The 23,447-nt window shown below is 54.3% G+C and overlaps 1 protein-coding gene across 1 annotated transcript in view; it reads left to right on the top strand.

Annotated features, from left to right (window-relative positions):
- The window catches only part of ATP6V0D1 (ATPase H+ transporting V0 subunit d1), a 43,065-nt gene that overhangs the window by 18,077 nt on the left and 1,541 nt on the right, over positions 1-23,447 (top strand). Inside the window, exons 3-7 of the mRNA XM_054389525.1 lie at positions 13,193-13,371; positions 18,322-18,401; positions 21,038-21,115; positions 22,241-22,417; positions 23,097-23,174. Of these exons, the coding sequence (XP_054245500.1) occupies positions 13,193-13,371; positions 18,322-18,401; positions 21,038-21,115; positions 22,241-22,417; positions 23,097-23,174 (592 nt within the window). The remainder of the gene's footprint in view (positions 1-13,192; positions 13,372-18,321; positions 18,402-21,037; positions 21,116-22,240; positions 22,418-23,096; positions 23,175-23,447) is intronic.

The following is a 23,447-nucleotide window of genomic DNA, read 5'->3' as shown; positions in this document are numbered from 1 at the left end:
CCCAATGCTTTACATTAGTACAACAATCAGAAAGATCTTTCCTGGTGCTGCTGTGGTTCACCAGTGCTGTGCTGTTCAACTGCTCCTTGTCTCCTTGGAGGAGGAGGTGGTGGTGGTGGGGCTGGGAAGCCAAACTGAACATAGTGGTTGGGGATCCTGCAATAAAAGGTTTATGAGGCTATTCTGGCAGGGAGGCTTTTGGCAGAGCAGCACAGCTCTCTGACAAACAGCTTCCCTGTTTGCAGAGAGTGCAAAGTTGAACTGATAAGCCAAGTTCTTGGAGGGGTTATGCAACCTTCAGGAGAGGAGGGCATGTAACTAATGGCCTGGAAATGATGGCAGGGCCTGCAGCCTCGGGGTGGTGGCATCAGAACTGCATCTGTCCTCCTGCCTACCCTGAAGGACACAGATCTTGCAGCAGCTTCAGTGGCAGTGAAAATAGGCTGGTTGCATGCTGAAGTGGTGCCCATGGAGGTCATCTTTCAAAATGGTGTGACTGCAGATGTGCCCTCCTCTTGGGAAGGTGGATTTCCCTGTGTGCTCCATCTAGGGCATGTATTTTTCCTCTTGTTCCTGGAGAACACTTTGTTTGGCCAGTGGGTTGGAAGTGGAGGAGCATGACCCTCCTACCAGCCTGTGCTGTTCTTCACTTGGAAGGTGTTAGTACAAGGCTAGCAAACAGTGAGCCAGAGTAATGATTGGAAGAGCTACCAAAATGTCCTTGGTGGCAAAAAGCAAGTGATGGGCTCCAGATATAAACTTGTGTTTCATAGGATGTTAGAGGTTGGAAGGGGCCTGTGGAGTTCTTCCAGTCCAACCCCCCTGCCAGAGCAGGACCATGGAATCCAGCACAGGTCGCACAGGAACACATCCAGACAGGGCTTGGAAATCCCCAGGGAAGGAGACTCCACAACTTCTCTGGGCAGCCTCTTCCAGTGCTCTGTGACCCTCACAGTCAAGAAGTTCTTCCTCGTGTTGCGGTGGAACCTCCTGTGCTGCAGTTTCCATCCATTGGCTCTGGTCCTATCCCAGGGCACAGTGAGCAGAGGCTGTCCCTGTCCCTTCCTTCCTGCCCCCCAGCCCTCAGCTCTTGAGAGACATTGAGCAGATCCCTCTCAGCCTTCTCCTCTGCAGACTCAGCACCCCCAGGGCTCTCAGCCTCTCCTCACCAAGACAAAGACATCTTTAATGAAGCTCTTCAGGCTAGAGAAGGGGCTCCAGCCTGCAAGCTGTGGGTGATGAGGTGAGAATGCATTGCCCCTGCCTAACATCCTGGTCCAAGCTAATTGTGCTTCATCCCAAGGCAGTGCATGGACTTCACTGTCTTCTTGGACTTTGTTTAAAGCTGGATCCTTCTGGTGGTTCTGCAGCTCCCAGGAGCAGCCCTTGCACTTCTCTTGTGATCCTTCTCCTAGTCTTCCCCTCTGCAGACTGGGCAGAGGCATTAAAATGGGGAGGGAGGTCCTCAGTGCTCCACTTTGTCTGTTGATGTGTGGTTGCAGCTCTTGCAGAAGACAACCTGTGTGCAGTGCCTTTAGCTGGGTGGATGTTCACTGAGTGCTTCTGTTCCCATCTAATGTGCTTCACTCCTTGACTGGAAGCATTCTCAAGGTCCTCTCATGCTGGACCTTAGCAGCCTTCATTTTCCTTTCACCTTTCCATCAGGTTCATCCAACCACAGAATTGTTTAGGCTGGAAATAGACCTTTAAGATCAACAAGTCCAACCCTTAACCCAGCACTGCCAGGTCACCACAAAGAGAGGTCCCTCAGTACCACATCTACACTGCTCTGAAACCCCTCCAGGGATGGGGACTCCACTGCTGCCCTGAGCAGCCTGGGCCAGGCCTTGACAACCTTTTTGGGGAAGAAATTGTTCCTTGTGTCTAGCCTAAACCTCCCCACTAGGGCTGTTTCTTCTTGTCTTGTTGCTTGCTCCAAGAAGAGTCCAACCCCCACCTGCCTCCAGCCTCCATCAGGGAGTTGTAGGGAGTCAGTTTCCTCAGCCACTGCTCATAAGACTTGCACTCTGGACCCTTCACCAGATTCATTGCTCTTCTTTGGGCCCATCTCAGCACTTCAGTGTCCTCGGAGTGAGGACCCCAAAACTGACCCCGGGATTTGGTGTGTGGCCTCACCAGTACTGAGTACAGGGAGGATTTGCCTCACCCACTCCTTTAGACTGACAAGTTCAGCCCAGAGAAAGCTTGGAGGCCAAGGTCACTACCTCTGAAGACTTCCTGGGGGCATCTCAGGTTCTTGTGCTCTCTCCCAGATCTGTTCTATGTGCTGGTTTGAGGCCTAGCAGGTGCTAACAGGGAGCTTTGTGTAAATGCCACAACATTTAGAGGCCCAGCTAAGTCTTGTGTCCACCCTCTAGGGTTTGCTGCCATGTCAGGTGAGATGATGACTTCTCTTCTGCTGGGAGCAGGTCTGTGTGCACAGCAACGTTCTGCATGTTCAAGATCATCCAGTTCCAAACCCCCTGCCATGGGCAGGGACACCTCCCACCAGCACAGGTGGCTCAAGGCCTCATCCAAGCTGGCCTTGAACACCTCCAGGGAGGGGGCAGCCAGAACCTCCAAGGCTGTGGCACTGTGCCAGTGTCTCCCCACCCTCACTGACAACAATTTCTTCTTCCTCTCCACTCTCACTCTCCCCTCTCCCAGCTCCAAGCCATTGTCCCTTGTCCTGTCACTCCCAGCCCTTGTCCCAAGTCCCTCCCCAGCTCTCCTGGAGCCCCTTCAGGTGCTGGAAGGCTGCTCTAAGGTCTCCCTGGAGCCTTCTCTTCTGCAGGCTGCACAGCCCCAACTCTCCCAGCCTGGCCCCACAGGGGAGGTTCTGCAGCCTCTGCTCACCTCTGTGGCCTCCTCTGGAGCCTCTCCAGCAGCTCCAGGTCCTTCTTGTGCTGGGGGCCCCAGAGCTGGAGGCAGTGCTGCAGGTGGGCTCTGAGCAGAGCAGAGCAGAGGGCAGAATCCCCTCCCTGTGCTGCTGCTCTCCCTGCTCTGGATGCAGCTCAGCACACAGCTGCCTGCTGGGCTGCCAGGGACCACTGCTGGCTCCTGGGGAGTCTGTCACCACCTGACCCCCCCGAGGCCTTCTCCTGCAGCCTGCTCTCAGCCACTCCTCACCTAGCCCTTAGCTTGGTCTAGACCACTGAGAGGCTTCAGCTTCCTTAGCTGCCAGAGGTAGTTTTGGGTCTCAGATGAGATTGCACAGTGCAGCCTTTGGAATGTGTGAGGTGTTTTTAGTGCTTTACATGTGAGGAAGGTAAGAAAATAGCTTATGCAGGCCTGACTTTTGCAGCTCCTCTGTGTGAAAGCATCATGGTGAGATGCTTCTGGTCAAGAGTTGTGCTGTAGTCAGTGCTGGTTGTGAGCACAGCATGCCAGGGGATCAGTCTAATGTTCCTCAAGCTCTGAGGTATCCAGTTTGGGTAAGCAGAGATTCCTGCAGGAGGCTGCAAGGTGCTCAAAACATTCCCTGGTGTTTCAAGGGCTTTGTACTCATCTGGAGCTCGACATCAAAGCCTCAAAAGTGCTTCATTTGGCTTTTTTTTTTTTTTTTTTCCCTCCTTAGCCTTTTAGTCAGCCAGTCAGTGATGATACCATGGATGATACCACTGGAAAACCGAGGTCAGCATCCCAAGAGACCTCAACTGGCCAGAGGATGGTAAAAGTCATGTGGAGATGCAGCTAAATATAGATTGATGCTGAGAACATTCCTGGATACTTGGATTTGAAAAGCTGCCACAGCCTCTGTGCTGCTGTGAAGTTGTAACTCTTTGCTCTGCAAGCCAGCAGGGCACCCCCTTACTGGCCACCATGGGGTTTGTGGTGGCAGTCAGGACATTCTCAGCTGTCTCTTTTTAGGTTCATGAACCTAAAAACCACTTAGGTGTGGGTTTTAGTGGTGTGACTCTAGGAAAGATAGTGCACAGAGGAAGACAGAAGCACATTTGGTGTGGAGACCATCACAGGCAGCATCTTACTCATGCTGGAACTGCCTGAGCTTCACCTGCAGGTGAGGGGTAGAACTTCTCCTGGCCAAGAGCTGCTGCTCTGGCTTGTTCTGTTCTGAGCTGAAGAACTCATTGAAGGGTTTGACTCAGTTCATTCTCTGGTACCTGAACAAGCCTCAGTGAGGCACTGAGGTCTTCCTGGTGTGCAGCACCCCTCTTCTCTTCTTAATGGAGAAAAACTAGAAATGGGGAGATTGAGATTGGATGTGAGGAAGAAATTCTTGCCCAGGAGGGTGGTGAGAGCCTGGCAGAGGTTGCCCAGGGAGGTGGTGGAAGCCTCATCCCTGGAGGTTTTTGCAGCCAGGCTGGAGGTGGCTGTGAGCAACCTGCTGTGGTGTGAGGTGTCCCTGCCCATGGCAGGGGGGTTGGAGCTGGCTGAGCCTTGAGCTCCCTTCCAACCCTGACAGTTTTATGATTCTATGATTCTCCCAGTTCAGGACAGCTGTACTAATGCCTTTAAGATGTCACTCAGTACCTCAGCTGCTGACCCTCTTCTTAGTGTCACCCCCTGCTCTTGTGTGCTTTGAAGTCTCTGTGTTGCTTTTCCCCCATCACTGCTTACATCTGGAATGTGAGGGAAGAGAGCTGTGACAAGAGCTCTGCTCCAGTGTCAAACCCAGTGGGATGTAGAGGTTGGTCTCACCCCCAAGGAAGCAGCAGTACAACCAGCCTGCAACTTTTGACTTGGGTTACTTCCCACCTGCAGCCCCTGAAGAGCTGCAAGCACTGGATGGATGCTCAGGTGACTACAGTCAAAACAACTTCATCATCATTTGAAGCAGTCTCTAGAATTCATGTTGAGTTCAGAGCACTGCTCTGATCCCACTGGAGATCTCCCTTTCTCATCCCAAAATAACCACAGTCATCTGAGTGACTGCCCAGCAATCACAGGGTGACTCTTGCCTCCCTGCCTTAGCCTGCCTCGAAGCCAGATGCTGCTTCTGGAGGGCATTCAAGTTGTTTGAGTATTGCAATACCTTTACCCAGCCTGGAGAAGCCCTAAACCACAGCCTGCTTCTGCCCTGCTCTGTCAGGGGCCTCTTCTGGCACCAGTGCTGCTTACTGTCTTCATCAAGGACATAGGGAGTGGGATTGAGTGCACTTTCAGCAAGTCTGTAGAGGCCACCAAGCTGAGTGGTGCAGTTGACATGCCTGAGGCATGGGATCCATCCAGGGGGACTTGGACAAGCTGGAGAGGTGTGGGACCATGTGAACCTTCTGAGGCTCAAAAAAAGCCCAGGTCCTGCACCTGGGTTAGGGCAACTCCCAGTATCAGTCCTGGCTGGGGATGTGTAAGGCTGGAGAGCAGCCCTGAGGAGGAGGACTTGGGGGTACAAAGCTAGAGATGAGCTGACACTGAGTGCTGCCAGTCCAGCCCCAGCCATGCCCTGGGCTGATCCCCAGCAGTGTGGGCAGCAGGGGCAGGGAGGGGATTCTGCCCCTCTGCTGTGCTCTGCTGAGATCCCCCCTGCAGTGCTGGGGCAGCTCTGGAGCCCTCAGCACAGACAGGGACCTGGTGGAGCTGGGCCAGGGGAGGCCACAGCAGTGCTGGCAGGGCTGGAAGGGCTCTGCTGTGAGGCCAGGCTGAGAGAGTTGGGCTGGAGAAGAGAAGGCTCCAGGGAGACCTTCTGGTGGCCTTTCAGTGCTGGAAGAGGCTCTGAAAAAGCTGGGGACAGACTTTGGAGCAGGGCCACTTGTGCCAGGCAAAGGGGTGATGGTTTGAAGTGAAAGAGGGAGATTGAGAGTGGAGAGAAGGGAGAAATGTTTGACCCTGAGTGTGGGGAGAGCCTGGCCCAGGCTGCCCAGAGAGGTGGGAGCTGCCCCCTGGCTGGAGCAGGTTGTTTGTGGCTATGGGCCACCTGCTCTGCTTGAGCAGGGGGTTGGACTGGCTGACCTTGCAAGGTCCCTTCCCAGCCAAAGCACACAGGGTGATTCTGTGAGTCTCCCAGCCTGCTGCTGTTTGCTGGTGGCACCAAAGCTGTCCTCATGACCCCTTTGCAGAGCAGCTGTTTAGCTCCAGCTTGGCCAGGCTTTGGGAGGATGCCTGAGAAAGGCAGGTCATGCAGTGTTCCCTCATTAGTCATGCTTTGTGGCCACTTGCAGCATTGTTTATGGCTTCTTTGGTATCCTGGAGCAGAAGGCAGTAAAAGTCCAACCTGTCTGCTGCAGGACAATGACTCTTTGATTAGAATAGGAGCAGGGGGAGGGAAAAGCACTCTTTGGGGGGCTAGGCCTGAGTCGCCTTCAGGCCAAGGTGTAACCACCCCATGTGTTGAGCTCAAATGCATTTTATGGGCTCCCTTGCTACAAAGCCTTTCCCAACCTTCAGCAGCCACTTGAATCTTTCTTGACTGTCTTGTTTTCTTCTGTGGCTCTGCTTGAGTAACTCCAAAAGGAGGAAGACCTGTGTTGGTGAAGTACCTGCACATAGCTTGTGCATGTGTGCTCTCCTTCCTTCTGCTGGACAGCTGGCCACAGGTAGCTATCCCACAAGGTAATCTCTCTGTTCTCTCCTGTTTGAGACCATGCCTCCCAAAACAAGAGGGTCCAGAAGAGGCCACCAAGATGATCAGAGGGCTGGAGAACCTCTCCTACAAGAACAGGCTGGGAGAGATGGGGCTGTTCAGCCTGGAGAAGAGAAGGCTCCAGGCGGACCTTAGAATACCTGCAGGGCACCTTCAGGAAAGGCTGGGGAGGGACAGTTCAGAAGGGGCTGTGGGGATAGGATGCAGGGCAGTGGCTTGAAACTAGAACAGGGCAGAGTTAGGTTGGAGCTCAGGAGGAAGTTGTGCCCAGGCAGACACTGGCACAGGTTGCCCAGGGAGGTGCTGGAGGCTCCATCCCTGGAGCCATTCAAGCTCAGCCTGGCTGTGTCCCTGGGCAGCCTGCTCCAGCTGGAGGTGTCCCTGCTGCCTGCAAGGGGTTGGGCAGGATGCCCTGGGAGGGTCCCTAACAGCCCAATGCAAGCTGTGAAGCTGTAAAGCTGAGCTTGGTCTCTAGCCTGCTGCTGCTGGAAGGAGCAATTCTCTTACCCCACACAGCCACCTTCTGACTTCTTTGCTGTGCTCCCTCTGTCTGAGTGTTGCTCAGTGCACCTTGTGCTGAGTTGCAGGAGTGAAGACGCTGACCCTGGTTGTCTCAGACCTCAGGAAGCCACAAGCCAACCTCTCTCTCCTGCTGTGGAACCTGTTTTTGTGCTCGTTGGCTGTTTCCTGTCCTTTAGTAAGAAGCTCAACTCCTCAGCAAGACGTTGCTGATGCTTCTCAGTATCACCTGAAGGCCTGTTTCTGTGAACAGCAGTTTCTGGAGTACACCACAGCTCAGGTTCTCAGGGGCTGACAGGAAGAGGGAAGCAAGGCACAGCTGTGCCTGTGACACTTTGGCTGAAGATCCATTTCATGTCCATTTCCCTGCCTGAGCAGAGAGCAGTTCATAGCAGGAGGGTCAATCATGCTCTTGCCCAAGAGAGTTCTGCCGTGATCTTTGTGGCAATGGGGTTGGGCAATTGAGATAAGCTGCTGGTTGACCACTTAACAAAAGCCCTGCCACCACTTGTCACTGGCTGGAGCTTATCTAGAGCTTCCCTGGGGTGCTTTCTCCTCTGAACTCCTCCTGAGTGCTCCCAGAGATAGTGCTGAGGCTTCTCCTCAGCCAGGGGCTTGTGGGTCCTATCTGTTTCCACTCTCTCACCAGACCATCCTATGTCCTAACTGCTTTTGTATGCCAAGCAGGTTGTGGGAAGACAACAAGGGGCTAGAGAGCAGGGCTCTGGAGAAGCAGCTGAGGGAACTGGGATGGTTTAGTCTGGAGAAGAGCTCTCTACAGCTCCCTGAAAGGAGGTTGCAGTGAGGTTGGGGTTGGGCTCTTCTCCCTAGTCTCAGGTGACAGAAGGAGAGGAAATGGCCTGGAATTGGTCCAGGGGATACTTAGTTTGGAGATGAGGAAAAATTTCTTTGCTGCAAGAGTGGTGAGGGATTGGCACGGGCTATCCAGGGAGGTGGTGGAGTCTCCATGCCTGGAGTTGTTCCAAAACAGTGTGGCCATGCACTTGGGGCCATGGTTTGATGGCCGTGGTGGGGTTGGGTTGCTGCTTGGACTGGATGATCTTGGAGGCCTTTTCCAACCCAAACCACTCTATGATTCTCTAAGACCTCACAGTGTTGCAGGTGACCAACTACTCCTGTTTTCTGCTCCTCTTAGTAGCTGCCCTGAGAGCTAGTGAAAGTTAAAATGCTCTTGGAAGAGATCTCAGCATGCATTAACGATAAAGCCAAAGCATTTGGAGCTGCTCAGAATCCCCAGAGATAAGGAAGATGGTGACAAAAGCTGCTTTATTTAAACAAGTAGTTGGAGGCTCCTAGGAAAACTGCTGCTACTGTAATAAATCAAATCCTTTGGGCCTGGGAGGAAATGCCACCCTAGCCAGGACCTTGGTACAGCTGTGCTGGTGGAGGCAGATGGGTTCTTGTTGGGGCCTGGCACAGGAAAGCAAGCAGTGCCCCTTCCACAGCTAAGGGGAGGCTTTTCCAGCTGCCCTGGCACTAGAAGCTTGCCTCATAGTCACGACTGACTAAGCCCTGACTGTTTTGTCCTGGGGTGAAGCAGGGACTGGATGTGAATTAAGCTTGGTCTGGCCTTGCTTGGAGGAAATGGGAGCTATCAGGAAGGATTAGGCAGTGGTGCTGGTGTCTGCCTGGCCTCAGGAGGCACAAGAAGACCTTTGTCCTGCTGCAGCTCTCCTGTTGTTGTTGTAAAGGTTTGAAAGGCTGTGTAAGTGGAAAGTTGAATGAGAAATGTCCCCTCTGTCTTGAGCATGGTAACTCCTCCTGCAGGCATCAACCCTTCTCTGACAGCCAGAGGTGAGCAGTTTGGGTGGGTGAAGCTCAAACAAGTTGGTCCTGGGCCTCCTTGGAAGCTTTGGTACTTGGGCTGTGCCTTCCCTCAGACTTCCCTGAAGGCTGAGGGAGCAAGGGAGTGAAGGGGCCCACCTGATCTAGGGTGAGGTGTCCCTGCCCCTGGCAGGGGGGTTGGAACTAGATGAGCCTTGAGGTCCCTTCCAAGCCTGACAATTCTATGATTCTGTGAACTGGAGCTGGGGGAGCCATACCTTGTTCTCTGGCAGGGGAAACAAGCTGGGCTGCCTTTCCTGGGAACATACTGTGAAAGCAGGAGCTCCTCACACAGGAATCAGAATGCCAGGGGTTGGAAGGGACCTTGACAGACGGAGTCCAAGCTCCCTGCAAAGCAGGATCACCCAGGGCAGGTCAGACAGGAACACAGCCAGATGGGTTTGGAAAGTCTCCAGAGAAGGAGACTCCACAGTGAAGAGGGTCAGACTTGGGCTGCTCTCTCCAAACCTGGCAGTGGCTTTCCTGCTGAGCTGGCTTGGGAGGGCATGGATGAGCTTGGTGTGCCTCCAGCAGGCCAGGAGCTGTGCTGTGAGGAGAAAGGGCTGCAGGCACTTTCCCTCAGTTCCTCTTGGATGGTTGACTTTGGCTGGGCACCTTGCAAGTTGCAGATGGCTTGCAGAGAGCAAGATCCATGCAGAGCTGGGAGCAGGAGAGAGGTCACCCTGGGGTGACTATGTTTCCTTGCCTATTCCTTCACTCTAAGCAGGGTCAGGAAACAAATTTGGTCTGTTCCTACCTTGTTGCCTTGCTCTGGTGAGAGTAATCCTGTGCTGTAAGTCACTGTGTTGCCCTAAGCAAGCTTGCACCTTTGAGGGCAGATGGTGGAGGTAGGAACCAATCTACTTTCTCCTTGGTCTGGTGTCCCTCCTGGAGCTGCTGGGGTGTGCAGATGCTTGTATTTGCCAGGAACCAGCTGCTTGCTGCAAGGGGCATACCCTCAGGTCTCATAAACAGGCCCTTCTTGCTGTCCTGGAGATTGCAATCATCTCCATGGTGAGGGCTGCACAAGCAAAAAGGGGGGGAGGCTAATGACCTGGTGGATTAAAGGGCAAAAGAAGCTTTCTTAGGAAGTGAAGCTTGGGCTGGTTGCCCCTGTCCTAGATGGAAGGTCCCTGCACAGGTAGGCTGCAAACACAGGAAGACTGTCTGCAGAAATCAGGATGTGCCTTACCCAGCCCTGCAGCACAGAGGAAAAAGCAGCAGCACCTGTTTGAGGAAGTAAGGTGTGGATTTGTTCATGGACATGCCCTTTGAGCATGTTTGAGAGCCCATCTCATAAAAACTGCCCAAATCTGCCTTGAACCAGCTCCTTCCCAGCCTTTGATGTGCTTCAGAGGGGAACAGACTGCAAAGTGTCCTCCTTCTTAGCTGGGAAAGACCAGCAGCATCCCAGTGCCTGTCTGAGAAGCATTTGTCCTTGCCTTGAGCCCCTCTTTGCTGGCCTTAAGTTCCCTCTCCTCAGCACCCAGATGCTCAGGGGAAGCTTGAACTTCAACAGAGCTCCAGCTCCAGCTATGCACAGCTCCTTCTGCCTTTCTGGTTCAGGCCTGATCTCCTTTCTTTGGAGCAGCTCCTGCCAAGGAGCCTCTTCAGCCCTTTCCCATCATCTCACTTTTTAGAGTGCTCTAGCAGTGAGAGCAAGGAAGTGTAAAATCCCAAGTCTCCTGTTTTTTCCAGCACCTGTGTCCCTTCCCTGTGCTACTGAGGGACAGTTCATGGAATCCCAGTGTGATGGGGCTTGGAAGGGACCTCTGGAGGTCATCCAGCCCAAGCCTCCTGCTAAAGCAGGGCACCCACAGCAACTTGCCCAGCATTACAATGGCCAGGGGGGGTTGGAAGCTCTCCAGAGGTCCCTCCAAGGACCAAGCAGCCTGCTCCAGGGCTCCAGCACCTTCACAAGCTCTCCAGAGGTCCCTCCAAGGACCCAAGGACCAAGCAGCCTGCTCCAGGGCTCCAGCACCATCAGAAGAAGGCATCTTTTGCTCACTGACAAAACCTCACCTCATCTGACTTGAAGTTTTCCAGGTTCTCAACCTGGTTGGTTTATGGCTCAGCTGGTGGTGAGCACCATTTCTGTTCTTCCTGGGGATGCTCCTCCTCTCAGTTCTTTGTATTTCCATGATCCCTTGGTCTCTTGCTTGGACCTTCTCCATGGAGGAGGCCACCAGCCTCTCTTGCATTCCCAGTCTTCAGGCCTGGGAAAACTGGAAGGTGGGAGAACTGCAAGGTGATCTCTTCCCTCTGGAGGCCTCACCTTGATTGCTGTGCCCAACTCTGGGTTCCTCAGTGGCACTGAAAGGTGGACATCCTGGAGAGGAGGACCATGATAGACTTGTGCTGGTGGAACTTGTGGTGAGTGCTGTTGTGTTACTGCAGTGCCAGAGGCTGAACTCATTCATCCTGCTCATGGACAGTATGGCATGGGCAAAGCCAAAGCAGTTTGTAGCTTCTGATGGTAGAAGGGTGGCAAACCTTGAGTTGTGTAGCTTCCTGAGGGTGTGGATGAAGGTTGTGCCAAAGCTGCCAGCCCTGTTGTTTTTGGAAGGCAGTGGGGCTGCAGCAACCTGACCCTTTCTCCATAGTCTTGGCAAGGTGGAGCTGGCACTGAAGCTGAGCCTGAGGCAGGCTGACTTCAGCCCTTGCTGATGTCCTACTGTGGAGACCTTGCATGTGGTTGAGGGTGGTGGAGCACTGGACCAGGGAAGTCCTGGAGGCTCCAAGCCTGGAAGTGGTGAAAGCCAGGCTGGATGGGTTCTTGAGCAGCCTGGCCTGGTAGGAGGTGTCCCTGCCCATGGCAGGGGTGTTGGAACTGAGGGATCTTTAAGATCCCTTCCAACCTAAACCATCCTGTGATCCCCTCAGGGCACAGTGGTTTAGAGAGAGCAGTGGGAATGCTGCAAGGACAAATGTTCCCAGACACCTTCTGGGAGGAAACAGAGAAGCTGGAGCCAGGCTCCTCTTGGAGGTGTGTGAGGTTAGGATGAGAAACAGCAGACAAGTGGCCACGAGAGACTTCTGATTAGCTGTTAGGAGAAGCCTTGTCACTCTGAATGTGGTCAGATGCTGAAGCAGAGCTCCAGGGAGGTTGAGGCATCCTTGCAAATCCTTCAGAGTTCAGCTGCACAAAGGCCTGAGCAGCTGGAGCAGGGACATTGGGCCTGAGACCTGCAAAAGTCCCTTCCAGTGTTTGCTGGTAGGTAGGAGATGCCCAGAAGGTGTGGTTCAGCTGCAATGTAAGTCACAGGCTGGGCCTCGGCCTGACTGCCTTCTCCTAGGCTGGCATGAGCAGGAGATGTTAGGGAGGGGCCTTGCTGGCCCTTCATGGGCAGGGTGCCCCTTCCTGAAGATGGGATGGGACATCATCCAGAGGGACCTGGACAGGCTGGAGAGGTGACCCAGGTGAACCTCATGAGGTTCAACAAGAGCAAGTGCAGGGTTCTACACCTAGGCCAGAAAAATCCTCACTGTCAATACAGGCTGGGGGATAAGATGTTAGAAAGCAGCAGGATTTGGGGGTGCTGAGGGATGAGAAGCTGGACAGGAGCAGGCAGGGGGAGCTGGCAGCACAGAAGGCAAAGCACAGCCTGGGCTGCATCCAAAGCAGCATTGCCAGAGAGGTGATTCTGCCTCTTTGCTCTGCTCTGCTGAGACCTCACCTGCAGTGCTGTGTGCAGGGCTGGAGCCCTCAGTACAGGAAGGACATGGAGCTGATGGAGAGGGGCCAGAGGAGGGACACAAAAATGTTCAGGGGGTTGGAGCAGCTCTGCTGTGAGGACAGGCTGAGGGAGCTGGGGGTGTTCAGCCTGGAGAAGAGAAGGCTCTGGAGGGACCTTAGGGCACCCTTCCAGTACCTGAAGGGGGCTACAGGAAGGATGGAGAGAGACTGTTTGCAAAGGCCTGCAGGGACAGGACCAAGGGCAATGGCTTCAGACTAGAGCAGAGCAGATTGAGATTGGGTATCAGGAACAAGTTCTTTACTCTGAGGGTAAACACCGCAACAGGTTGCCCAGGGAGGTGGTTGAGGCTCCATCCCTGGATACATATTCAAGGTGAGGCTCAACAAGCCTCTGGGCAACCTGATCCAGTTGGGGATGTCCCTGCTGAGTGCAGGGGTTTGGACTGGATAAGCTTTGGAGGTGCCTTGCAGCCTGAACCATTCTGAGATCCTTTGTTGATAGGGACTGCAGCTGTGTGCCCAGCTGGTGCCATGTGCTGGGCTCTGTCCCACTGACCTTGACAAGGCCTCCCCTTGCCTTCCTCCAGGTACAGCTACATGATTGACAACGTCATCCTCCTGATCACTGGCACCCTCCACCAGAGGTCCATCTCTGAGCTGGTGCCCAAGTGCCATCCTCTGGGAAGCTTTGAGCAGATGGAAGCTGTGAACATTGCTCAGACGCCTGCGGAGCTCTACAACGCGATCCTGGTGGACACTCCCCTGGGTGAGCAGAGCCTTTCCAAGTACCTCTCACCTGCCTGTGGAGCAGAAGTCCTTCTCTCTTTGAGTCTAAGTAGGTCCAGCTAAGCCTGCTCTGGTGAGACCTCACCTGGAGTACTGTGTGCAGGTCTGGAGTGCTCAATATGGGAAGGACATGGACCTGATGGAGAGGGTCCAGAGGAGGTCATGAAAATGCTCAGAGGGTTAGAGCAGCTCTGCTGTGAGGACAGGCTGAGGGAGCTGGGGGTGGTTCAGCCTGGAGAAGAGAAGGCTCCAGGAAGATCTAATAGCAACCTGCCAGGACCTGAAGGGGGCTGGAGAGAGACTGTTTGCGAAGGCCTGCAGTGACAGGACCAGGGCCAGTGGCTTCAAAGTAGAGCAAAGCAGATTTGGATTGGATGTGAGGAGCAAGTTCTTTACTCTGAGGGTGGTGGAACACTGAAACAGGTTGCCCAGGGAGCTGGTTGAGGCTCCATCCCTGGAGATAGTCAAGATGAGGCCCTGGCATCCTGATCCAGTTGGGGATGTCCCTGCTGAGTGCAGGGAGGGTGGACTGGATGAGCTTTGGAGGTCCCTTCCAGCATGGACCATTCTATGATTCTATGTTGTGGCCCAGGAAGACAATGTGATGGGCAGTGCTTGTGGTGGCTGGGCTAGAGGTCAGGTTTAGGCTGTCCTGGGCCATTTTTCCCTCTTTACCCTTCAACAAATGTCCAAACCACCATGCAGACTGTTGAGGACCTGGGAGCACTGGTGACCAACAAGTTCTGCATGGGACAGCAATGTGCCCTGGTGGCCAAGAAGGCCAATGGGGTCCTAGACTGCATTCAGAAGAGTGTGGTCAGCACATCAAGGGAGGTTTTCCTCCCCCCCTACTATGCCCTAGTAAGGACCCACCTGGAATATTGCATCCAGCTCTGGGCTCCCCAGCTGCAGAGGGACAGGGATCTGCTGGAGAGAGTCCAAGGGAGGCCTCCAAGGATGCTGAAGGGACTGCAGCACTGCCTGGGGAGGAGAGGCTGAGAGCCCTGGGGGTGCTGAGTCTGCAGAGGAGAAGGCTGAGAGGGATCTGCTCAATGTCTATCCAGAGCTGAGGGCTGGGGGGCAGGAAGGAAGGGACAGGGACAGCCTCTGCTCACTGTGCCCTGGCATAGCACAAGAGGCAATGGATGGAAACTGCAGCACAGGAGGTTCCACCTCAGCAGGAGGAGGAACTTCTGCACTGGGAGGGGGACAGAGCCCTGGAGCAGGCTGCCCAGAGAGGTTGTGGAGTCTCCTGCTCTGGAGCCTTTCCAGCCCTGTCTGGATGTGTTCCTGTGTCACCTGTGCTGCTCTCTGCCCCTGCTTTGGCAGGGGCTTGGACTGGAAGATCTCCAGAGTTCCCTTCCAACCCCTAGTATCCTGTGAGCCTGTGAGGAGTGTGGTTTGTGTAAGCTGTTGTGGTAGTGCAGGTGGAGTTGGGTCTGATCTGCCAGACATGTCCATTGCCCAGCTCCTTTCGGGACACATCACCTGAAATTAAGGAGGAAGGAGAAAGTCTGAGAGGTCTTAGGCAGTGTGATAGCTGTCATGAGGCACAGGGCAGGTGTGCTTCTCTAGTGAAGAGCTGTTGAATCCTCTGCTGGAATTGACACACTTCATTCCCAGCACTTGTAGTTGATCCATTGGGCAGTGTCTTGTAAGCAGCTTTTGTGATAATTACAGAGATCTGCACATGCCCAGATGTGTTCTGAGACTGGTAAAATTCCTTCCAGAGTAAGGAATATTCTTTGTGTAGTAAAAACAAACAACAAACCCAAAAGCCAGGAGAAAAAGAAATGTCTAAAAGCCTTTTCAAGCTCTTTGTGGAGCAGGAGCCTGCATGGTCTCAGGGTTACCCAAATGTCTCATGAGCAGCTGGTCAGACAGATGTGTTCCTCAAAGGCAAAAGGTGTAGGAAGTGATTCTGGAGAAAGTGTGGAAATCTCTTTTTTGTGGTAGTAGGAGAGGTAGTCACAGGAAACTTTGCTGGTTTAGCCTCTGTGGGCAAAGCTGTAATGAGGTAGAACTGAGTCAGGGATTAATCACTTTGCTGGGCTTGCTACAAAGAGCAAAGCTCTCTAAGTCAGCTGTCAGCTTGGATCTGTACAGTTGGGTTTGGAACTGAGTGACCTTTTGCCAATGCTCTGTGTAATGATGGGGCAAGGGAAGTAGTTGTCAGGGAAGGAAGACTTGCCAGGTGGAGCCAGGCAAAGGAGGGAAGAGATGTCTCAAGAACCAGAATTGCTATGGTTAGGAAAGACCTTTACGATTATGAGCCCAACCATTCTCTAACTCAGCCAGGTCTGGTGCTGAACCACTGCCCTCAGCACCACATCTCTGAGGCTTTTAAACACCTCCAGGGATGGAAATTCAACCAACTCCCTGGGCATCCTCTTCCAGTGTTTGAGAACTCTCTCAGTGAAAAAGTTCCTCCTGATGTCCAACCTAAACCTCCCCTGGTGCAACTTGAGGCTGTTCCCTCTCATCCTGTCACTTGTTGCATGGGAGAAGAGCCCAACCCCCACCTGGCTGCAGCCTTCTCTCAGGAGCTGTAGAGAGCAAGGAGGTCTGCCCTGAGCCTCCTCTTCTCCACACCAAACACCCCCAGCTCCCTCAGCTGCTCTTCCCCAGCCCTCCTCTCCAGACCCTTCCCCAGCTTGGTTGCCCTTCTCTGGACCTGCTCCAGCCCCTCAGTGTCCTTCTGGGAGTGAGGAGACCAAAACTGAGCCCAGGATTCAAGGTGTGGCCTCACCAGTGTCTAGTACAGAGGGACAATCCCTGCCCTGCTCCTGCTGGCCACACCATTGTTGATCCAGGCCAGGATGCTGGTGGTCTTTTTGGCCACCTGGGCACACCCTGGGCTCATCTTCAGCTGCTGCCAACCAGCACTCTCAGATCTCTGCTGGGCAGTTTCCAGCCACTCTGCCCCAAGCCTGGAGTGTTCAGGAGATTGTTGTGACCCAACAGCAGGACCTGCACTTGATCTTGCTGAATCTCATACAGTTGGCCTTAGACCATCATGGATCCAGCCTGGCCAGGTCTGGGCTACAAGGTAGGGCAACAATGCAGTAGGAGAAGCAAAGTTCTGCATGCAGCTGAGTGGGGCCTGCTGTAAGGGTGGTGAGTGGGAAGAAAATCCTCCTCAGGAGTAAGCTAAAACCTTCCCATTTCAAGAATAAAACAGAACAGAGTATTTCAAAGCTATTAACTCTAAGACCTTAAAGCTTCCAGCTGTGTATGGAGTGAAAAAGCCCCATCCAGACTGGTGAGGTGGTTCTGGAGAGCCTGGCTGGCAGTTGAGGCTCTTTGCCTTCATGCCCACGAGCCACTGTTGCCACCTTCTGCACCGCCAAGGCTGACTTCCCCTTCAGCCCTTTTGCCCTCGCCGTGCCCTCCAGCCTTGTGGCCCATCTAGTGTGGCATTTCTGCAGCAGAAGGACATGGGGAGTAGCTGTGTTGCCTAAACAAGCAGGCATGTGGGCTCCAGTTGTTTAACTTGCACTCTTTCCAGTGACCACACGCAGAGAAACAGCAGCTCTATCTCCTCCAAGTGCTGGGGGTAGCTACGTGGCTTGGGAGGAATTCCTAACCCCAGATGGCCCTTCCTAGGTTAGCAGGGCAGAGGAAGGCTTGCTGCTAGCCTAATTTGGGACCCTGGAGGGCCAGCAACTGAAATAGCTCTGTTCTCATTCCTCTGCTACTCTGAAGTAGCCACTGCTCAGCTATCCAGGCCAGCCAAGCAGCCCTGCACTCCAAACCAGTCCTGGCACTCTCCTCCTTGCCAACCGGCTCCTCCAGCCACGTGGCACCTCACAAGGAAGCTTTCTGCAGGGGTTAAGCCCTGCTCAGGACTCTCTAGAGGTCCAGCAGGGCTGCTGGCCATGCCAGGGAGCTCCAGCTGCACAAGTGGTGCACATCCAAGGTGTGAGCCTGCAGCCTGCCTCGTTTGTGGCTCTGAGCAGAGCTCTGGGTGCGAGTGTGGCATCTGCTAGCCGTGGCTGGGCTGGGTGAGCCCAGGGAGATCATATTTCTCCATGTAGCAAATTCAGCAAAGTTGGTTGCTGAGGGAGGGTTGAAGAAGGCATGAAAGGCCCCTCCATGGGTGGGTTTTCTTCTGCTGCTGTTGTGCCAACAGCCCTACGCTGCATTTAGACCTCCAAGAGCTGCCTTTGTCTGCAGCTTGCAGCGTCCTGGGTTGAGTCTGAAATCTGTTCTTGGGGTAGCGACAACTTCTCAACTCCCCCTCCCAGAAATGCTCTGCCATCTGGTGAGCATCCTCCCAAAGCCCACTACTGTGTCCTGTCTCCTGCTGCTCACCTCCATCTGGAGAAATAAAGGTCCTTGGGAGATGCAGGGAATGGGGCTGACAGACCTGAGAAGGGAAAGCAGCTCCTGGCCCCATTCACCCAGGGCTTGTAGGAGCTCTGGTGTCCTCATAACTACCTTTAATCCAGCTGAGCTGATGGAGGAGGAGGAGAAGGAGGGAGAAGCACCAGCTCCCTCAGGACTTGGTGGCTGCTGTCTTGCAGATGCTTCAGCTCTGCTGCCTTGCTGTAGAAGCAATTCAGAAGCTGCCACCTCGGAATGCCTGCATCTGGGAACAGTTTGGGTTTTGCTTCTTCTGACAGAAGGCTGCTCTGGCACTGGTGCTTGGGGGCTAGAGCTGAGGGTTTCTGCTGAGAACAAGGCTGGGGAAGAAGGATGTTTTTCATGTGAGAGCCCCCAAAAAAGATTGTGGCCCTGGGGAGCCACGGTGGAGCCTGAGGTTTTGAGTCATGGCAATTTGGTGGCTGCTGAAGATAAAAGGGCCTGGCCCAGGAGGCATAAGCTCGACACAGAGCGTGCCTCTGCCTGGTATTGTTGAGGACTCTGGGAAGTGCTGGCCGTGGGTCTGGTGAGGACAATGCTAACTCTGTCTGTGGCTCTGTTTCAGCTGCTTTCTTCCAAGACTGCATCTCTGAGCAGGACCTGGATGAAATGAACATTGAAATCATTCGAAACACACTTTACAAGGTGAGACCTTTCTGGGAAGGGAAAAAAGGTCTTAAGATCCCTGCTTATTCCTAGTGTGGCTTCAGCTCTGGCTTAGGTCAGGAGCTCCAGCCTAGACTGGCTTTCCTCAGCCAAAGACAAGAGGCTGTTTTCCTCTTGGAGGAGACTTAAATATAGTTGTTTTTTTTTTTTATTTCTCTCTTTCTTTCTTCCCTGGAGTGGTGACAGAGTAAAAGTGACCAAGAAAGAGTAGCATCCATTGGAAAGGGAAGGGGGGTGTTGTTGGAGGGGCCTGGCATCCCATCCCCCAGCTCTGCAGGGTCAGGGCACCAGAGCTAGGCAGAGCAGGGGCTGCTTTGGAGCTTTCAGGAGTGCGTCCAAGAGGTTTTGCAGCAGTTACTACTTTGAATAGATTTCCTCAGGCCCCAGGCAGGCAGGAGAAGGCTGCTCCTTATCCCACATGAGTTTAGACTTGTAGGCAACATTCAGAGGGCTAAAGTGGCTGGATCTTAAACTTGGTTGAAGGACTTCCACAGGCATGGCCCTCTGCCCTGAGCTCTTTCAGAAGAGCTGCCCAAGCCTCCTTTGGTGGTGGTTAGGTGCTCTTGGTAGAGTGATATGAAAGGTTCAACTGAGATGGAGGAGTCCTGCAGGTAGAGGAGGTGATTGGCACAGGGATGTGGAGAGGCTAAGGATCTCCTTGTCCTGGTCCTGCTGTCTCCTTTGCAGGCCTCATCTGGTTCTGGCTGGCTGTATCAGAGCAGATGTTTATGTGCAGGCTGTGGCTATCACTCCATCTCTGCTCTCTGGATTAAAGGTGGGATGCAAGATTGTATCTGCCAATGTTGTTTTGGCCGGTCACAGCCAGCCTGCAGTCAGTGTGACCTCTGCTTCCCAAGGAAACCTTCCATGGCCTGTTTGGAGAGCCAGAGAGCAGGTCAGGCGTGAAGGGAAGGCAGCAGCAGGAGGGGAGAAGGAGCTGCCTCTTGGCATTCCCACCCAGCTGCCTGCAGCCTCTGACGTGCACTGCTCTGGGGGGAGGCAGGGCTGGGTGCAGAGCTCTGTGCTGAGGGGAGGCAGATGGGGGAAAGCAGGGAGCAGAGTAAGTGCAGGGCTAAGAGAAAGTCTTGGGGGTGAGGGGCATCTCCTTGGGTCGCAGCTGCCATCTCATTTCCCATCTCCTTCTTGAGGCCTGATACTGCCCTGCATTCTGTTTTTCCTGCTCCAAAGTGGCCGTGAGCCAGCAATGTGCCCAGTGGTCTTCTGGGGGGCATTAGAGTGTGGCTAGCAGGCTGAGGAAGGTTCTCCTCCCCCTCTGCTCTGCCCTAGTGAAGCCACATCTGGAAGTGTGTCCAGTTCTGGGCTCCCCAGTTCAAGAGAGACAGGGAGTAAGGTCCTTTATCTGTGTCCTTGATCCTGGGATAACTCCCCAGGCTGATGCTTTGTGCTCTCCTGCATTTGAGCAGTAGCAGAAGCTGGAGATGATGTTCAGCAGTGTCCTCTTGCCCTATGTGATGACAAATATTTACAGAGCACAGGCATCCAGGTGCTTTCCTAGGGCAGAGGATGGCCAGCACCTGTGTTTTTGGTTCATTGTCAGCCTTGGAGCTGCTGTGACACAGCAGAGATTTGTGATTCCTAGAATGGTTTGGGTTGGAAGGGACCTTCAAGATCATCTAGTTGCAACCCACCTGCCATGGGCAGGGACACCTCCCAGCAGCCCAGCTTGTTCCAGGCCTCATCCAACCTGACCTTGAACACCTCCAGGCAGGGGGCAGCCTCAGCCTCCCTGTGCAACCTGTGCCAGTGTCTCCTCACCCTCACTGCCAGCAATTTCTTCTTCATCTCCAGTCTCAATCTTCCCTCCTCAAACTTCCCTCTCAGCCTCACCACAAGCCTTGATGCCTCAGCATCATTTCATTTCCATCCCTTTTAAGTGACTCCCTCTGTCCAGGGAGGTGTTTTATCACATGATGACTTCTGAGAAAGTTTTTTTTTTTTTCTGCTGAGCTTAGCCATCCTAGGCTGCCCCTGGGAGATGCAGTCATATCCAGCTGGGCTCTGCTCCATCTCCAGGAAGGATTTACATTTCCTGCAGGCACTGCGCTTAGCCTGAGACCTTCTCTGCAGCGCTCTGAGTGGGGATGGAGAGAGAGAGAGAGAGCAAAGTGGCTGCAGTGCTGGGAAGGGAATTGCAGAGCAGGGCTGGTTTGCCTCACAGCTGTCCTGTCTCATCTCCTGACTCTGCTTACACAGCTCTCCTCGCCGAGCAGGGGCCTTGTGTGGCTTGGCATGTTCCTGGAGGCCAGAATGGGAGCAGGAAACCACGTGAGGCTTCACTGACTGCTTGGGAGTCAGGCGACTCAAAAGGAGCAAAACAGCCCTTCCCCTGCCTGCCTGCCTGCCTTGCCTGCAGGAAGCTCATGCAGTTGCTTGAGCAAAGCCCAACCACAACCCTTCATGTCTCCAGCTCCTGGGGAAGCACTGTCCCTTGTGTGGGCTTGGTGACCGAGTTCACACGGGGTGAGAGTGCCTCTGTTGTGTTAAAAAGCATCTAGGAGCATCCCAGCCTTGCTGTCTGTCCTCTGCTGGAGTGGCCCTGAAGGGTAGGAGGTGAAGCTATGTAGAAGAGTCCTCACCTGCCCTCTCTCTTCCAGGCTTACCTGGAGTCCTTCTACAAATTCTGCAAGGTGCTGGGAGGTACCACGGCCGATGCCATGTGCCCGATCCTGGAGGTAGGTCTGGAAACCTCCACAGCTGGGCAATACTGGGGTGGTGCTGCTCTGTGCTCAGGCCCAGGGTGCTGCCAGCAGGAGGGATGCTCCAGGTACTCCTCAGCATGCCCCCCATGCACCTCCTGCTTGCCCACTGTGCAGGAGCACACTGCCTGCACCTGATGCTGGGCAGCTTTGGTTCCCCAGTCCTGATCTCCATAGAATCCCAGACTGGTTTGGCTGGGAAGGGACCTTGCAAGGTCATCCAGTCCAACTCTCCTGCACTCAGCAGGGACACCTGCAACTAGAGCAGGTTGCTCACAGCCCCATATAATCTGACCTGGAATGGTTCCAGCTGTGGGCCACCTTCCCCCTCTCTGGGCAACCTGGGCCAGGCTCTCCCCACCCTAGGGTCAAATATTTCTCCCTTCTCTCCACTCTCCATCTCCCTCTTGCACTTCAAACCATCAGCCCTTGGCCTGTCTCAACAGACCCTGCTCCAAACTCTGTTCCCAGCTTTCTCAGAGCCCCTTCCAGCACTGCAAGGCCACCAGAAGGTCTCCCTGGAGCCTTCTCTTCTCCAGGCTGCCCAAGCCCAACTCTCTCACCCTGGCCTCACAGCAGAGAGCTTCCAGCCCTGCCAGCATTGCTGTGGCCTCCTCTGGCCCTGCTCCACCAGGTCCCTGTCTGTGCTGTGCTGAGGACTCCAGAGCTGGACACAGTAGTCCAAGTCTTGCCAGGTGCTGAGACTTCTGCTGCCTTCGTGGCAACATCTTTGTTGTCCCCCATGGCTAACAAGCAGGAGAAGCAGCAGAGCTGGTCAGCACATGGCCTGTCTCCAGGCCAAGGCCTGCTGTGGGGCCTGCAGGGCTCAGGGCTGAGAGAAACTCCTTGCCCTGGGCAGGGTTCTGCATTTGGCTTCTGCCTGGGCTGGGGATTTCCTCACCCGACCGCTCCTCAGGCATCAGCCACTGGCCACACTGGGAGCCTGCTGGTGTGGCCTGCCCTGGCAGAGCACCACACAGCTCAGTGTCCCAGGGCAGCTTCTTCATTGCTGCCTTTTGATGTGGCTCTGTTCAGAGCAAGGCCTGCCAGCCGCTGGCAGCGGTGCTGCAGCCCAAGGTGACTCTCTCTCTCCTCCTGCAGTTTGAAGCTGACCGGAGGGCCTTCATCATCACCATCAACTCCTTTGGCACTGAGCTGTCCAAGGAGGACAGAGCCAAGCTCTTCCCACACTGTGGCAAGCTCTACCCCGAGGGCCTGGCCCAGCTGGCCAGGGCAGATGACTACGAACAAGTCAAAAACGTTGCTGACTACTACCCTGTGAGTGCTTTGGGACTCTAGGGGCCTGCTCTGGGTCAGAGCTTCTTGGGGATCTGATGGGTTCTGGGGAGGGTGGTGCCTTGGCTGCTGCTGCTTGGCCAAGGTGGAGTTTGGTTTGTCATTGCAGCAGTGATAGGGAGGCCAGGCATGTCCTCTGGGCCCCATCCCAGGGTGTGGGGACTGCCCTCCCCACCAAACCCTTGTGGGACAGCAGTGAGGGTCTCTCTGTGGCTAGTTGAGGTGGAAATGTGTCTTCAGTGAGAAGCACTGCTGCACCTCCAGCCCTGGTGGGTCTCTCTGAGCTCTGGTTCACTCCCAGGGAGGCACTGACTTGGGAGGACACACTTGGGTGGGTCTGGTGTCCTTGTGCAGGGCTGGAGACCTGTTTGGAGTCAGAGCTCAGTGTCTCTGTGCCCCAAACGCTCTTCTCTGGATGTGGAGGGGTCTGTACCTGGTGCATCCCTTCCTGCAGCTTTGAGAAGGGATGAGCTCTCTGCCTGGATGAGCTCACAGATGGAATAAAGATGTTCTCTGTCTCTCTGGGGATTGCCTTCAGGTTTCTCCAGGTCCTCTGCTGACCTGACATGGGAGCTAGGGTGTCTGCTTGACACACAGAGCCCTCAAATGCTGCTGAGCTTGGAGGGCTTTGGGTGGACCCTCTCCTAATGTCCTCTTGCAGGAGTACAAGCTGCTGTTTGAAGGGGCTGGCAGCAACCCTGGGGACAAGACCCTTGAAGACAGGTTCTTTGAGCATGAGGTGAGTGAGCCCCCAAGGCACTTTCTGGAACGTTCTACCTGTGCCACTTAGAAAGCCCAGGGTAGAAGCAAGCTTGTTGTGAGCCCTGGCTGCAGTGCTGTGGGTGAGCAGACTTTGGGGGAAGGAAAAGGATGGGGTTAGGAAGTTCCCAACGAGGGAATGGTGGCCATGGGTCACCCAGACAAGATGAGAGCAATGTGGGAGGCAAGTCTGGGGCTGCCGGTGGAGGTTTGCTCCATCCACAGCAAAACCAGAGTGTAAGGGTGTGGGAAA

Source organism: Indicator indicator, chromosome 19 (genome assembly GCF_027791375.1).
Source record: "Indicator indicator isolate 239-I01 chromosome 19, UM_Iind_1.1, whole genome shotgun sequence".
NCBI classification, from domain to species: Eukaryota; Metazoa; Chordata; class Aves; order Piciformes; family Indicatoridae; genus Indicator; species Indicator indicator.
This window is presented reverse-complemented; position numbering and strand designations above follow the sequence as displayed.